The sequence below is a fragment of the Epinephelus moara genome, chromosome 11 (genome assembly GCF_006386435.1).
Source record: "Epinephelus moara isolate mb chromosome 11, YSFRI_EMoa_1.0, whole genome shotgun sequence".
Classification (NCBI taxonomy): Eukaryota; Metazoa; Chordata; class Actinopteri; order Perciformes; family Serranidae; genus Epinephelus; species Epinephelus moara.
This window is the reverse complement of record NC_065516.1, coordinates 22,161,352-22,179,133: the sequence shown is the minus strand read 5'-3', so window position 1 is coordinate 22,179,133 and position 17,782 is coordinate 22,161,352. Positions and strand designations below refer to the sequence as shown.

The window sequence follows — 17,782 nt, the reverse complement described above, 5'->3', positions numbered from 1 at the left end:
CCATAGGCTTGTGCTAATAACGTTAGCATGTTATGTTTATGTGGAAAACATGTTTAGTGTACGACAGTTTTGTCAGTGAACCTTGTGAGTTGTAATGGAGCTGAATTTTGTAACATTACCTTTTTAAAATGTTGCTGTTGTCCCTGGTTTCATATGAGTAGAGAGAAGTCCGCTAGCTGCGAGGCTAATTTATACAATGTAAAATGCCATAGGCTTGTGCTAATAACGTTAGCATGTTGTATTTGTGGGGAAAATGTGTCCAGATAAAGACAACTGTTTGTCTGTGAATGCTGTGAGTTATAGTGAAGCTGATTTGTGTACTTGTGTTTGAAACTGTCTCTATTAAGCCATGTTTAATGTGTGTTTAATGTGTGTTTTAAGTGTGTTTTGAATCAACTACACTCTACAGCACTTGATAGAAACCTCCACCGCCCACTTGTGTTGTGGAGGTGTAACTGCAGAGTGACATCTCCAGATGTTTTTCGATTTCAAACTTGTGGTCTTTTGGCATTGCACGTTTCTCCAAAGTTATGTTCCATTTACATTTCATATGTATGACGTAGTTGAGATTACATGTATATGAGCTGAGTTTGTCATCAGGTGGAGGAGGGGATGGTGCATGGCGTGACATCTAGGTAAGACGGCTGCCAAGCCGCAGAACATGCTCGAGATCCACATAAGTGGGTGATTTTTAATGTGACTTTGGAACATTTCCAGCCAAAACATGATGTTGTTCTAACTGTAATCAAGGGGTTTTGTGCCAAAACCTTACAGCAAATCACAACAGAAAAAAAGAAATGTAAACAAACGTTAAGTTTCAACATATGAAACCACAGGTGTAGATTTCAGAGGGGACGCAGGGGACACGTCCCCCTCAATATTTAGAGTGTGCATTTGTCTCCTCCAATAAAACGTGTCAAATATCACAAACACTGACTGTACAGCAGAATCTACATTGTTACAGGAGAATAAGAGAAGGCCAGTGTTCCACAGTGTTTGTGTGTAATGGCTTTTTTAGTGTTGGCATCTGCAAGGACTAAATTCCTGATGTGAAACATGACTTGAGGTTATACAAAGATGCAAATACAGCATGCAGTTATGGTGTTTGGCCTTGTGCTGTCAGAGAAAGACAGTGGTAAGAATCAATAAACTTTGTACTTTTGTTTGAGTCTAAAATGAATGATTTTTGAGAATCTCTGACCCAAAACTAAAACAGGCCAATTGTTTCATGCTATTTAAAGTACTTGAAGGCGGGCAACATATTGTGTGGAATGAGATTCGGGAACCCAGATGAACCTTCACCTTTGCTATCAGTCTAACATGGAGGCCCTTCACCTCTGCTGTTGACTGCTCGGCCATCCCTTTTAAACCCCTCCTGCTTTGCTTTAATTTCCTCTACAACAGCACCCGACATGGCTGTTTGTAAATCCTAAATTGGCATGTGGGGACAGAACGGACCGCTGTTGTATCACATCTGTTCTGCAGACCTGTACAGCACACTAGCCAAGGTGATGACAGCATGATCTGGCATATACTATGTAATTTAAAAGCCAAGTCATGGCTGCATTTGATGCAATGGAATAAAAAAATCTTTCGACAAAAAAACACATCACTAAGAAAAAAACTGTATTTTTAATCTCTTAGATTTTGCTTGTTTTGTGCATGTGTGTTAATAAGGTGCTTGTCCATTAGCTACCAAGGCAGTGACCTTCATGTCAGTCTTTGCGGCAGAGTAAACACTAACTTGTTAAAAACCAAACAAGTCTTAACTCCGCAAGGCCGAAGCAGCTGCAGTTTCACTAAAGACCTTTGGATGGTTTAACCATTAAAGGGAAAATCCGCCATTAAACTGTGATTTGGGGTTGTAACACCAGTATGTACAAACACAGCCAGCAGTGTCTCATGGCAGGAGGTCAGAGCATCAACCCTTCAATGGATGATGCGATCAGGTGACGATGTTTGGAGTTTGGTGACTCTTAGTGGATCAGAGTGTCTGGCTTACAGCTGCTCACATCCCAGTGAAATCAGAACTGTCATAGTGAGCTGGGCTTTTCACTTAGTCATCTTCCAAGAATGATTCCTGTGATGTAATCGTCCTCACAGTCTGTCTCTCTTTAACAAGAGACTTGTTCATATCCAAACTGAGGCAGAATTCATTTAAATGTGTCATTTTCCTGTAAGTGACGCCGTGTTGTGGCTGCTTTATGGATTCTTGGACCTCTTTTTGTCAATTTCATAAACTCAGGCCAGTCAGGACAAATCCCTCCTGTTGGGTCTGAACCCCCTCCGAACAAAGACGTAAGCCAAGGTGTGCCTTGACGCAGCAGGAAACAAAAGTTGCTCAGACTTGAGTCCAGTGATTCAATGATCACATAAAGTGAGACGGGAATGTGTCAGACTTCTGATATGCAACATTGTGTCGAGGCGGGTGTTAAGGTACTTTCTGTTCTTATTTGGTTTTGCCCGTTTTGTGCCCCTCAGTCCTCTCTCGCAATCATTCCTCAAATGTGCCTGCACACGCAGCTCAAGGATAAAGCGATTTGATCTGCAAGCAAAGCAAAAACAAATGTGTTCAAGTTATTTTAACCTCTGGAGGCCAAGTTTGCCGGATCGGACAGGCAGCTGTGACTCACAATAAAACCTGGGTGTGAGATAACTCAGGGCAGAAGTGATGTTAAGAAGTGAAAGAAGAAAGTCAGGGCGAGTTCTCATGAGAGATAACAACTGCACCTCAGGCTGTGTTGCTATTGAGTGTAATGCTAGCTCTAATTCAGTGACTGGACCTCAATACAGGCCTCTCAGTGTTGTGGAAAATTATTCAAATGCAGCCAAGGGTGCAAAAAGATTTGCAGCAAATGCCTCACATGACGATACAGCTGCATGTGTTGCTATGGGAACGAGGGGGCATGTGATGTGAGTGACTGTGTTTGTGTTGTCCACGGCTCCATTCTTAAGAAACCCCCCCCCCCCCCACACACACACACACACACACACACACACACACACATACCTAGCACTGTAAACCTTCCCCTTCCTGATACTCAGCTTTATTATCTATCCTACTGGAGGTTTTTTTCCCCAGTATCCTGTGGAAATATTCCCAGTTAAACAAGAACCCCCCTATTAGAACAATAAGTTCATGTGTCATGTAACGTGCCAGGACTGGCCGAGCCAAACGCAGCACCGCAAATTTCACAAGAAATGTACTTTGTTCGGAAAACAAGCAGAGGAGCCAAGAATGGAGCACATCTGAGATTCAACCTTGATAAAGACTGTATGTATGTGACTAAGTTGGAAGGACTTTGAGTGTTTTGGTTCAGTGGAGTGGTGCTACCATAAACTAGCCAACAGAACCACACTCTCCAAAGCTACCACCGCAACACACTTCAAAGAGCTCAAAGTTTCAACCTGTCCTGAAATTCCCCAGATTTCAATCAGATCAAGCATCTGTGGGACATCCGGAGGGTGGCTGGGCTCAGCCGTAGAGATAGGGTGAGGAGCTCAGACATTCAGAAGGAGCTCAGAGTGGAGCTGCTGCTCCTTTAAATCAAACAGAGCAAGGTGGGGTGGTTTGGGCATTTGATCAGGATGCCTCTTGGACGCCTCCTGTGAGAGGATTTCCAGGCACGTCCACCTGGTAGGAGTCCCTGGGGCAGACCCAGAACACAGCTCTGAGTGTTAAGCTTAACACCCATTCACACCTGGACCCATCTAACCCTGACAACACACACGATGGCCGGGTGGGTCAACGACTCACATGTGACCTCAACGACTTTGTAAGGGTTCACACCCACACAGAGTTTAAAGCCTGCGTCTCTTGCGTCACTTGTTAGCAACCGCCTTTTTTAAGACACATAGAAGCTTCGAAATTCTCAAATAGGGTATTTACTGATGTATTGTATGTTGTAGAACAAAACGGGAAAGTGTCTTAATTGTAGAGATTGACTTATACTGTAGAGTGAAGTTAGATAATGTGCGACATCAGGTAAAAAGGAACAAATAAGGTGTTACAACTTGGGCTCAAAATAGTAGCAGCCAGTCAACATATTATTGTATTGTTAACACAAATGTGCTTCACAAGAAACAATCATTTTAATTGGTCTGAGATACAGACCACGGAGTGCCACAGGAATGAGTCCTTAAGCTTGTGTTAGTCACAGACCTTGTTTCAGGCATGTAACCAAAAGGCTATTTGGAAAAATCCACTGACTTTGAGACGAGGGAACCTGAGAGATAAAATGGTAACTCATTTCCAGGTTTCAGAATGAGAGGATATACTTTATTGATCTCCAAGGGGAATGTTTTTCACTGTGTTGTCATACACACACACAAACAGGACCTAGTAGAGATGTTAGAACGAGGGGTCTACCACAAGGAGTTGGGATTTCAATTCCTTGGTCAAAGGCACGCTGGTAGTGCTCAGAAACTAGCACTTCTCCGGCTACCATTCCATACTCCATATTTGGTCCATACAGACACTTCATACAGACACTTAAACCTCCAACCCTCCAGTTTCCAGGCTAATTGGGAATCTATAACGTTACTTCTGCGTTGAATCGACATCGTAGCCTGACGTGCACCTCCCCAGAAATGTAATTACACGTCGTGGCGACGCAGACCTCCTGTCTATTTTTGTGAGTTGACACCATTTCCCTCAGTGGAAACGAAGCTATAATTTACTTTAATTTCACAGATAAGAAACAATAAATTGTGAAGACAATAAAGCCTCCACAAAAATAGCATTTTAAGTCTTGTGTGTGATTTATCCTGGCTTCATATGAGCAGAGGAAATCTCTGCTTGTTGCTAGGCTAATTTATACAATGTAAAATGTCATAGGCTTGTGCTAATAACGTTAGCATGTTGTATTTGTTTGGAAAACATGTTTAGTAGAAGACAGTTGTTTGGTCGGTGAACCTTGTGAGTTGTAATGGAGCCAAATTTGTAACGTTACCTTTGTTAAATGTTGCTGTTGTCCCAGGTTTTATATCAGAAGAGGAAAAGTTCGCTAGCTGCTAGGCTAATTTATATATAAAATGCCATAGGCTTGTGCTAAAAACATTAGCATATTGTATTTGTGGGGAAAATGTGTCCAGATAGTGACAAGTGTTTGTCTGTGAATTATAGTGAGGCTGATTTGTGTACTTGTGTTTGAAACAATCTCTATTAAGCCATGTTTAACTACACTTCAGTCAGTCTCCACATTTCACTTACTAATTGTTGCCTCCAGCCATATATTTCACTGTTACTTATTCATATGATGATATTACACTGTATACTGGTGACTAATCTAATAAGTGGTAACTTGGCTTCATTGTGAGTCTGGTGTACTGGTGATTTGGCAGACGACTCACAGTCGTGTGACGGGGTAAAGAGGCGGGTCCAGGGATTGCAGTAAGTGTTTGTGGGGGTGCCCACTGCCCAGGAGGTAGATATCCTCCGCAGAAAGTTTGTGGACGCTCTTCACAACTCTGGACAGGAGGCAGAGCGCGGGTCCAGACTTTTGCGCACCGAGCATCTGCGGATGTAAAGGGACAACTTTGTGGAAAACCTCCCGACAGCAGCCATCATGGATAGCGGATTGAACATAACCACTGACCCGAGCTGCAAGCAGCAACCTCCCCTCGCCATCGACATCATCCTCAGTGAGTAGACTGGCTCTGACACAGCTAAGCAGTGTTTCCCCAAAACATTTCCACCTGATGATTCTTGCAGAAGTGCACCGGATCAGCTGCAGGAATCTGTGTTGGGGTGGGATCTTTATTGCTTACTTAACTGTAGATCAGTGTGTGGTGACAGTGGGAGGAATGGGGCTAAACTGGAGCCGTGGTGGTGATTAATGAGGGGTAGATGCATGTCTAGATTCCCACTTTAGGAAGTGTGGGGTGGTTGATGTCCTCAGTACAGCCTCTAGTGGTCCTCTCATGGGTTTTAAAGATAGTATAGAGATTTATCCACATTTAAGAAGCAGACAAACTTCATCAGATCACACTTTTATATTCTCTCTGTATAAAAAAATAAGATTTGTGTTGGGCACCCTTGGATTTTCAGACACAGCTCAGCCCTCTGCTGCTGGTTATAACTTTTCAATAAACTTATCAAGAAAATCCATTAATCCATTTCACCAGGGTGGTGTGTAGCTCCTGACTCATGTTGACTAATCCATTTCACTTTGCTTTCCACTGCTCATAACTCTCCTCGGGGGTTTTCTGCAGCCTGACATCTGCAGCAAGTTCAGGAGAAAATCCACTTAAACCGAGCTTAGCAATATTTTTATTACTTAAATCCTTAAGCAGTAAATCTCTGAATGAATCATAATAAATGGGTGTACATCAAAGTGCAGTCATTATCACATTATGTTTGAGTTTTTTTTATGAAGTCGCACCTTAAGATTTTGTTTTCCACTGCCTGCTGCTGTTTTTACCATCTTATCTTAAAAAACCTATAAAATCAATTCAGTCTCTGCCTTCTGTGTGCAGCACTTTGCATCATGCACTTTGGCTGTTAAACACTACAGGCTTGTGTGCATTTTAACCTTTTCGAAGTGTATTCTTTAAGCAAAAAAACATTTTTCCACTTCATGATGAAGCCTAAACGAAGTTTAAAGATACCCATTTTGTCTAATGTTAGATCACAGATAATGTGTAACCCAATAAGCACACTAATTTTCGAATCAAAATAAGTTTTATTTTATTTTAAGATCTATTTTCTCCATTTTTGTTTACTCATGAGAGATTAGAGAATACATACTCTAGTGCAGTGGTTCTCAACTGGTCCAGTTGGTTTTAGCGTATGTGAACACTCCAAGAGAGCTCACAACTCGCTTAACCTGTGCCTTGTGAGCACAACGCGCTCCAGATTCACTTTGCTCTTTGCTGTTGTATTTAGCCCTCTAGGTCACACACTGTTGCACTGGGACGCTTGATAGAACAGACAAAACCATGTCCGCCTGTAACGCTTACAAGGATGCAGGACTAGGAGTAGTTTGGTCCACAGAAGTAAAAGTAAAAACAGAACTATGTCTGTATATATTATACGTAGGCTATGGTGTGAACAGAGAGAGGACTGAGGCCCCATCAGAGCTGAAGTTGACCAGAAAGAGAACTGAGCCCTTTTTCAAATGAACTGACAATGTGAACACAAAAAGAACTTGGTCCCTTTTCTCCACATTTAGGTGCACTTTAAGAGGACTGAGTTCGGGTCATTTAAAAAGGACTATATGTGAAAACACCCTCAGTCATTAGTTCAAGGTCCACACAGTTTAAAATATACAGCATCACACTTGCGTTTGGCCATGTTGTTGAGCTAGTTTTCTGTCTCTGTCAAGTAGCTCTCCGAGATTCACTCACTCTACAGCAGGAAACAGCACTTCAGAATAAAATCTCTGTACTGGAAATTCACTGTACTTGAAAATGAAGTGTGTGTTTTACAAACTTGACATGTTTGCGAGTTACTTGCAGTCCATTCAGAATGGACCGGCGACCCACTTTTGGACCACGACCCACCAGCTGGTAACCACTGCTATAGTGTAATCTCATAAGAGCTTGATCGATAAATTGGCCGGGCCAGTATATAAACAGATTATTGTGGATGTGTTGTATTAGTGTCCGCCGATAAATAAGAATTGGGTAATTAAGGAGTAGTGTCACTGTTGTTTTGTTCACCAGAGAGCTCTGTCATGTTTATTTTTCAGCTGTTAAATGTCCAGATCACTACTTATCCTAGTCATGATTATTTAAAGTTTTAAAATTTTTGTCAACAATCTGTTTGTTAGATTATTGTTTATTTATTTGCACAAAAGGAACAAATTATAGATTCAGTACAAATCACTCTATATAGAGACCCCACCCTGACCTTGTTTAGCCAAGGAAAATAAATAATGTACATGTTATGGGGTGAAGAGTAACTAAATAATAAATAAAATAAGGTTAGATAAGAGAAGCAAACATGAAATGGGAAAGAAGAAATTTAAAAAAAATTAAGAAATTAAACAGAATAAAATAATTGTACCACAATCGACTAGTTCTAGTTAAACATAGTGTTTAAATCGTTTCATCAGTAATCTCTTTTTAAATAAAGACAAGAAGACTGTTTATTAATTTTTCAACATTATACAAAAAGAAAATAAGAATATAAATATAAATACATACATGATGACAAGCTGTATTACAGCAACTGAAAAACACACACACTCACACACACACTGGTATACAAAAATAAATAAATACGAACACAAACAGCATCAATAAATACAAATAATAATAGTAATGATATTAAATTTAAAAAAAAAACGCAATTAATAATAATATAATTTAAATTAGGGGTTTATATGACAGACACCGATACAAGTCCTTCATTGCATACATTTACTTTGTATACAGCAAGTAAAATTCAGATTTAAGAGATTCTTGTTAAAAATATTTAGACCCATGAATGTTATGTGTTGGGGGGGGGGGAATGTCAAACTGTTGTTTTCCCATATTCTCCCAAATATTGTGTCTTGGTATCAGCCTCAAAAATGTAGTTCTGGGTGGGCTAAAGTTTTGATGGTACCATCTGGATCAGTTTTGTCATTGAAAAACACCATCAGTCTCTTTACCACATAAAGCTGAACATGTGCGATTACATAAGATGTCAAATGTTTAAAAATAGAAGCAAAGAAGTCGTTAAAGGAGATGAAGGAAAACGGAATGGTCCGTTATCAACAGGAATTCCAAATGATTATAAAGGAGCTGAACAAACAACACGAGGGCACAGTGACCACCTATACAGACAGAAGGCATCAAAGAGGGAATGTTTTTCTGTTTGGTTGTGTACTGATCTCCACTAATGGCTTTGAATACCAGGGAATAAATGACTGCTCAGTTACAGGGAACACACTGGTACAATTTGCGCAACCTTTCCTCCCACTCTTTGCCATATCCTATATGTTCCTTTGTCTGAAACATCTGCTGAGTTCATCCTCCTACGTTATTCCAGGAAATAACACCCTGCTTCTCTTGCATTGTGCGAAATGCCTCCCACATGCATTGATAATGTACATGTGTATGGCTGCTTTCAGATTCAGAATCACAAGTCAAACATTGTTGCTTGTTTTCCATCTCTGACTGTCAGTTCTGTTTGTCTTAATTTGATGATGCGAACCTCATCACGCTCGTATATATCATATGACATGATGAAAACACTGCACTGTCCAACAGATGCTAAAGCTGGAGGATCCATCCAACTTCTAGCTTGTCTTATTTTGTCAACATACAAGTCTATGGCAACTGTCTGCATTTGATTTTCCTGCATTGCTGTTTTTAATTTCACCTTGATTCAAAGCTAACTCTGAATCATTGTTGACTTACAGTATCAGTATTTGGTTAATCCTAAAAATATGGCACTCACATTTCTGTGGGAGTCCTGATTATGTTCAGTTTCGATTCCTTCAAGTTTATTCCTTGATACTCCGTTATAGTATGTGCACATTGCGAAGCTAGTGCTGCAAGTCCCACAAACCAGTCATCAGTTTACATTAATAGATAAAATATTCAATGTAATGCAATGATTAGGCATCCAACTTGTGTCTAGGTAGGCAATGTAACCTCAATACGATGTTACAGAAAAGGCATCGACCAACTACCTCGTTCTTTGAGGGCCAGGAAGCAGACGTCCCAGTTACCTCCACAACCATGTGCTGCATTCATGTGGAGTAGTGTGTAACGTGTTGTTACCAGTGTAAACCAGTGGTTCTCAGGTGTGCCGTGGGATTTTGTGATTTTGTGATTTTGAGAACCACACATTAGCCTAGTTTTGCAATATTCAGCTGGACCTACACAAAAAGTTAGGAATGAATTTTAAATTGACTGTATCAGTATGTTATGTGCACCCATTTTCTAATAAAGAGGCAAACTCTACCTAAAACCGTCACAGGGAACCTATTTGTCGCTGTTTACGCATGGTAATTTTAACTGTGTGACACATCAAAAGCCGTGATTGGCAGCCAATGTGAGGGATGATAACATTTAAAAGGAGAAAGCTGTGAGCGGAACAATGGGTCACTTTATTGTACGGAGAAAATTACAACAAAGCACCAGCGAAGACGACCTACCACTGAAAGAGAAGAATCACGAAAGCTACCTGTCTGATATTTCTTATTTTTATTGTCTTATATCGTGATAAGAGTGATAACACACCTTTATAGAAGGTATTGATGTAAAAACAGATATGCCTTGAGGTTTTGGCTCGCCCTTTGGTGTGCCTTGGGCACAGAAAGTTAGGAAGCCACTGGTTTAAACGCTCTGAGCAATAAAATACAACATTTTCTTTGAAGCGTCCATGTTGTTCTTACATTAAAACTTACAACCATTACATACCAGACACTAAAAATAGTTGTTCAAAGTGATTTGTTTGTTAATTTTTGCCCATCACTAGTGGAACTACCTGTGGTGGCCTTAAGGTAAAATAAAAACGCAGAGGACCCTATCTAGAGCCAGGTGGCAACCTCCAGGGCTGACGAGTGAAGCCAAAAACTGCAGTTCATCGACTGGCCACTGGGGGCTGGCTCCAATTCAGATTCATTCAGAATCAATGATTCCGTTTAAATGTTATCAAGGCTTAAAGTTCTGAATAATTAAGGGCGTGGCCACTTTGACTGACAGGCCGTCTGCTAGGCCTCACCGCAGGCCACTCAACTTGCCGTGTTTTGAGCGAGTGTGCGTATTCTCCACAGCTCCACCCTCTCGTCTAAACATTTGCATGCCTGGCTCGAGAAATCCAAGATGGTGACGGCCAAAATGCCAAACTCGAGGCTTCAAAACGGCAGTCTGCAAAGCAATGGGTGACATTATGTTAGCTGCGTCCATTAGTTTTAGTCTTTGTCTCGAGCCAGTGATTTGTTTGTCCAATCTGGGCTACTGTAGAAGCATGATGGTACAACATGGTGGGCTCTGTGGACGAGGACCTGCTATACGTAGATATGAAGAACTCTAAGTTTACAAATACGCAATGATTCTTAGTTTTATGTGATTATATACACTAATGAAAAAGTACTTCTGTGCCTCAGTACAGCCTGGCAGAGCTGCTGGTATGACTGTGGACTCTTCGCCTTGTCAGGACATGCAGCATTCTTTGTTTTACCACTACTAGTTATTTTCCAGCAGCGATTAATCAAGCCTGCCTGAACAAACATTTCAAGGCTAACATAAATACATATTACCTTCATAAAGACTTTATCAAGTTTCAATTTCCAGAGAACGACCTCTGGGTCCAGAGTCCCAGCTCAAATTAGAGCAATGCTAATTTGTTGTAATTTCACATCTCTCCCTGTAGAGCTGGACCGCTTTGGCATCATCCTGTACTCGGTGCTCACCTTCATGGCTGTAGTGTCCATGCTGATCTTCATTGAAGAGTGCGTCTACATCTATAAGAAAGTGCCCGCCAATAAGAAGAGTGTGATCATCTGGGTGACGGGGGCGGCACCGGTAAGAGTAACACTGAAAAACTGTGGATATTAATGGTCAAATATATCGTGTCTTCATCTTCATTTGGTTTCTCCTCTCTGTTTCAGGTGATTGGCACCATGTCGTGTCTGGGAATGTGGATCCCCAGAGCCACCATGTTTACTGATATGACCTCCGGCTGGTGAGTCTCCTTTTCTCTGCTTCTCTTTTACTCACCTTCCCGCTTTCTCTGAGCTGTGTGTTTTTTTACCCACAGAGCCCCACAGTAAAAGACCGCAGATGTTGAAACTTGAACTTCATAGCCTCGAGAGGGTTTAATAGAAAACAGTGACAGTGTTGTGCAACATGGGTGGCTTTTACTTTCTCTTCTTCTGCTAATCTCTCTCCTGACTCTTCCACCTTCTCTCATTGTTCCTGCTTTCTTCACCTCCCTCTGTTTACCAATCTCTCCTCTTATCCCTGTAGCTACTTTGCTGTTGTGGTCTTCAAGTTCCTTATCATGATGCTGGAGGAGCTGGGTGGTGACGAGGCCTTCCTGAAGCGAGCAGGGAATCATACACTCAAGATCAGTACAGGGCCATGTTGCTGCTGCTGCCCCTGCCTGCCACACGCCGCCATCACACGGTAAATAAATATACGACGAGCGCAACATGCACTGCTTATTTCCCCAAACTCCCTGGGTGTGAACAGTTTCTGAGGAACACTCAGCAAATATTTAGTTTGATATCAGTGGCAAGTGTCGTTGGACAGCTCCCAACATGTGTTTGTACAGATTAGCTCCCATTATCCTCATTAGGAGAGGCCTCAGGAGTTTTGGTATCAGCTGTAGTTAGTTTGTTAAACCTTAAACCTGCCTCCTGCTCTGCATCTGGGTCCTTCCTGACCTGATTCCTGACATATATGCTCCTTAAATGTAAGGCTACAGCTAACAGACAATTAGCCTAGCTTAGATGGGGAATTGGGGAAACAGCTAACCTGACCCCTGTTTCCCTGGGTTTTGTACAGATTAAACAAAGTATAACCTGTTAAAGACTGAGCTTTGGAGGAGTTGGTAGCGGATTTTGTTAACTTCTGACACAGGTGAGGCTAGCTGTTTCCCCTTGCTTCAAGTCTCTATGCTAAGCTAAGCTAACCAGTTACATGTTTACTGCACAGACATGAGAGTGGCTTCTCACATTCTTCTCAAGTTCTCGGCAAGAAACTAAAAAAAGCGGGCATCTTGAAAAGTCTTTAACTGTCCGTATTAAAAGCTGCAGTGAACAGAGATCACTGGCGGTTCAAAGGGGGACAATGTTTCTTTGAGAGTGCTATTGTCCCATGGTCTTCATATTTGGCACACTGCCGCTGTAAAGGAAAGTTCCAGTTTACGTTAACCTGGTGTATTTCCCGTAAATACGACCAAGTAGCCTGAAATGACTCCAGTTCCCTTAGGAGACCGTACATCCGCAGTAAAAGCCAGCGTCACACATGTACAATAAACATACTGGCATGTGTGGATGAGTGTGCAGGGTGATTAGGTCTGCTGGCAAATTGCTGCAGATTTTAATCTCTATGCAGTCAGTCATAGTGGCTACTCCAGGTGGCTACTTTCTGTGGAACTCAGTGCTTTTGCTTTCCTGGGAAACACTGTGCACCACTTTGAAATAAACCGGAACCATCTCTTAATATGAGAAATGGCTGCATTGCTGAGGTGGTGACAGCAACATCCTGCAGTGCTAATGAAGCACAGGTCTTGTGCAGCTTGTAAGATGGTTTCGACCACGTGTTCGCGCTTTGATGTCATTTTTGGCCTGTTTGAAGATTGCATAACCTCAGAGATCCTCTGTACACACACTCAGAGTAGATGTACCCCACCACAGGTTGAACACGCTCCTGGTCATTCACCTCTTCAAAGGTGGGGCCCAGTGTTTGTTGTAGCTCTCTGTACACAGCAGGCACATCATGCCCATTTCTGGCTGAGTTCACGCCGGCTGCTGTCACACTTTGCATCGCAGGTAATTGATTGATCCATCAAGTTTAAATAAAGTCTGTCGTGCTGCTTTGTTTGTTGTGTGTTTAGCAGGAACAGTCTGTTTAGATTCTGTTGTTCAGGCAACCTCAGACAAATGTGCACTGCTTGACAGGCGTTCACTCAGTGCAAATCCTTTCACCCAAACACTCCCACTATACACCATGATGATAGTCAAGCCAAGACACTCAGTGCCAAGCTTCCTTTCAATGTTATTTTGCATCACAGGGGGACTATTGATGTTGTTGTTCCACATGTTGGGGCGTGATTATGGACATGCCCGAGGCCAATGAGGACCGTGCTGAATTGTTCTAAACATCCTGCGGTAATTATACAGGATGAGTTCAGGGATTTTGGACCTTGACGAGTCTTTTAAATGCCTTTTTGGAGACTGAATCCATTTATCTGTCATCGGTGGCTTCTGTAAAATAGTTTCCTCTGTTCCCTCTCCAGGCGCTCGCTCTTCCTGCTCAAACTTGGATCCTTTCAGTTTGCCCTCCTGAAGATTGTCTTCACCATCCTTTCCATTGTCCTCTCGACCAACGGGACGTTTGACCTTGCTGATGTGAGTTGTTGACATGGAAATAATGGAGGCCTCTCCTTCCATGCTATTGTATCTCTATTTTCTATTTATTTGCTCAAGTTTTTTTGTTATGAGATGATGAGTGTGTGACGCCAGATTCCCACTGTGTTTACTGTTTGCTTGTGATTTACAAGGGATTTCTTTATATTTTCTGCAGAAAACAGACTAATAATCTTGCCTCAGTGCCGATGCATCATTATCAACAATCCATGACTCACTCTCATAAACGCAATTGTTGTCTTTGTCTCTCTAACATGGTGAACATGTTAAACATTACATCTGCTAAACATCTGCCTGGTAGCTTAAAGTTAGCATGCATGACTGAACCGTTAACAGATTCCCGACAGAACATTAACACCCTTTTTTACCTTCTTACTTCATTACAATGCAAACTGTTGATGTTTGCTTGAGTCCCTCTTCTCATTGTGCTGCGCCTCACACAAGAAAATCTCTGGTTCCACCTCCTGTGGCTTCTAAATGTGAAATAAAGCGACAACAGCAGACTCATTAGTTAGTTACTTAATAACTATTTGAATATCAATTATACAACTACTGTGGAAACTTTTAAATACCTTGGTACAGTTCTGGACTCCCATGTGAGCTCACAGTGAGAGATAGCATACGAGACTGTGGTGTTTTCACCTTCCTATCTGGTACGGTCATCTTAACTCAACATCCAAGAATAAACTCTCTAAGATTGTGACACTGGCAAGTAAAATAGTTGGCAAGCCTCAAAAGCCCTTGAAGAAAGCGAGGAGTATGTTGGCAGATAGCTCCCATCCTCTCTTCAGCCAGTTTGAGCTCTTGAGCTCCAGGAGGCGCTGTAGAGTCCCTCTGGTGACTAAAATATATCCCAAGTGCCATCAGTATGCTTAAATCAACAAGGTGACTGATGGGTTTTAAACCATAGACAGACAATGAGCTGATCTACAGTGTTTCAGTGTATTGTAATGACTTTATATGCTTGTCTTACTGACTATTTGTCTGCTTTTTACAATGTTGTCTTTAGTGTTTTGGTGAGCTGAAGACACATTTCCTCCCATGGTGGACATAAAGATATATTCTAATCTATTACTCACCCCCTTTGTTAAATTTGTGAAGAAAACTTTCTCGCCTCTGGTGAATAAAGAATCCGGAAATGGAGAAAGTTTTCGTTGAATTAAAGTTATAGGCGACTTTGTTTAACAGCAGCAAACTCTCGCACAACTCGTGCAGTATAATGAAAGTCTCATTTATCCAGTGGTGTGCTCAGTACCTCACAAACACACAGCCTGTCTGATGGGGAACTGAACTTAAAGTGAAAGTTTTCTGTGCTTTCTTCAAAGCCAGACCCAACTGACAAAAACCTTTAACTTGTCTCGCCTCATTTGTAAACATTGCGTTGGCACAAAACGAGGCCTGAAAGTGTTAAACGCCATTTCCCATGCAAAAGTTGTGATCTATAAAAACAGACTTGATGGCAGAAGCTTTGACCCATGCTTACAAACATTTTGGAGACGGGAAACTATCGACGCAGATGGTGAGGTGGAAGCCTGATTGTAGAAAATGTTGAATATTATTTGGTGCACGCCACGCAATTATTGAAAAACTCTGTAACAGAAGTCCATAAACAAATGCTTTCTATATTTAAAACATTATATTGTAGTTAGTTAGTGTAAGAGCCAAATATGTCATGTCACTCAGCAGACATGAATTGTATTTACTGTGGGTGCACACTGGGGGGTGCTGTATTGATATTTGGAGCTTCAGTGTATAAAGGTAGGAACAACATTGTTGTCTTCAGGTGTTTCACCCCAGAGGAGCAAAAGGTTTTTGACCGCTGTGGCGTGGAACTAGTGTGCAACATGCTGAAAACTTTATGTTCGCTTTGTATGAAAGAAATGGACACTCCCATGGGGTCAGTGACCTTGTCCCAGCCTTTATTGAACAGCCTTGAGCTGCTGGTTTGCTGCTGCCTCGATTGTATGACTCTGGTGAATCAGGATTAAACCTCTAAAACACCAATGTCACACAGTAACATAAACTAAACTGGATGGAGTCTGGTTTTTAAGAGAGCATAGATGGGTTTCATTTTTCGTACTGGATCAATGAGACTTTCATTATACTGCATGCATTGTATTTGTTTGTTAACTGTGGATGCCTGTGACTTCCATTTATTAACAATTTTCTAAATTTTTGGATTCTTCAGTCGCGGGAAGCATGTGAGAAAAGGTTTTATTCATGAATTCAATGCAACATGAGGTTAGTGAACTACAAATGGTCATGTGGGGGGTTGAGTATTCCTCAGTAAAGATGACAACAGAGGAGAGAAAAACATTCGCAACTACATCCATTTTGTAGACTCTTTATAGAGCGATAACGATGTTAGTATTATTAATTTAAAAATATGGAGAAATGATGGTGCCGGTGATTAAATAAAATATCTTTTTTTAGCAGCAACCCATGACTCCCTGCTTATCTGATCACACTGTCTCAGAATTATTCTTTGTTAACTTTGCCAACTTCCTGACTCTCCTGTGTGTGTGACCACGTTTCAGTTGTCCATCAAAGGAGCTGCTATATGGATCAACCCATTCGTGGGCATCTTGACGATCATCGCCCTGTGGCCTGTAGCCATCCTGTTCATGCACCTGAGGATTGCCCTGCGCACGCTCAAGATCATCCCCAAGTACGCCATGTACCAGGTAAGGCACAGGAGACGCTTTAAAACATACGTACTGCACACTAGCAGCTGTTTACACACCTCATTGTGGACAGTAACCTTTGCCACATTTCAGGTTATAGGGCAGTCGTAAGCTTTTTTTCACAGGATTTTCCAGTGTTGTGTTTGATTAAACAGTGCACATGTGTGTGTGTGTGTGTGTGTGTGTTTATAGCTGGTGCTGGTCCTGAGCCAGCTGCAAACAGCCATCATCAATATCTTGGCACTGAACGGAACCATCGCCTGCGCACCACCCTTCTCCCCCGCAGCCAGAGGATACAGTGAGTCAACATCCATCCATACAATTCCTCCATTTGTTCCCGTCAAGGATGAGTAAATCCATCCTTGTATTCATTTACTGGCAACACCAGGAAAGGCTCCTTGGAGTCTCCTTTAACTCGCCTGTTGTGTTTTCACCTCTCCGTCTCCACAGTGATGAGTCAGCAGCTTTTGATCCTGGAGATGTTCATCATCACGCTGGTAACACGTTTGCTCTACCGCCGAGAGTATGATCCCTTACCCGAAGAGGAAGACGTCAATGAAAACACAAAGATGATTACAATGCCCCAATCTGCTTGAGAACTCTATGAGTGTGTGTGTGTGAGTGTGAGTGTGAGTGCGTGTGTGTGTGTGTAATTTTTATTCCCTCCATGTACTGATTATGAGATTATATAAGTCGATATGAATAAATGTTATATAAATTATATGTAAATGTATCTTGTGGGTGTTCATTTAGGGTCACAGTGGTCTACACTCTGAAAAACTGTTTGATCGACAGGTCACACCAGTCTTTCACCTTAAGCGGAATATATACTTGTGCGCCAACGAACGTGGGCTACGCCGCTGTGAGCATGTATACTTGTGCGGTGGTGTCTGTGTCACTCTGCAGTTACACCTCCAAAATACTAGTCGGCGACGGAGGGGGTTTCTGTGAAGTGCTGTAAAGTTTAGTTGATTCAAAACACACATTAAACACACATTAAACATGGTGTAATATAGACAGTTTCAAACACAAGTACACAAATCAGCTTCACTATAACTCACAGCA

The 17,782-nt window shown here is 41.8% G+C and overlaps 1 protein-coding gene across 1 annotated transcript; it reads left to right on the top strand.

Annotated features, from left to right (window-relative positions):
* Positions 1-5,447: 5,447 nt before the first annotated feature.
* Positions 5,448-17,440, top strand: slc51a (solute carrier family 51 subunit alpha). The gene is made up of 8 exons (XM_050056284.1): positions 5,448-5,643; positions 11,312-11,463; positions 11,550-11,623; positions 11,908-12,066; positions 13,904-14,015; positions 16,571-16,717; positions 16,910-17,015; positions 17,168-17,440. The coding sequence occupies exons 1-8, from the start codon at positions 5,568-5,570 to the stop codon at positions 17,311-17,313; spliced, it is 972 nt and encodes a 323-aa protein (XP_049912241.1). The 5' UTR covers positions 5,448-5,567; the 3' UTR covers positions 17,314-17,440.
* The last annotated feature ends 342 nt before the right edge of the window (positions 17,441-17,782 follow it).

What these genes read in the sequence shown, in the direction of transcription:
- slc51a (XM_050056284.1), top strand. Translation starts at nt 5,568, where the DNA reads ATGGATAGCGGATTGAACATAACCACTGACCCGAGCTGCAAGCAGCAA. An exon ending in CCACACGCCGCCATCACACG is followed by an intron (nt 12,067 to 13,903) that starts GTAAATAAATAT and finishes TTCCCTCTCCAG; the next exon opens with GCGCTCGCTCTTCCTGCTCA. An exon ending in CCCCGCAGCCAGAGGATACA is followed by an intron (nt 17,016 to 17,167) that starts GTGAGTCAACAT and finishes CCGTCTCCACAG; the next exon opens with TGATGAGTCAGCAGCTTTTG.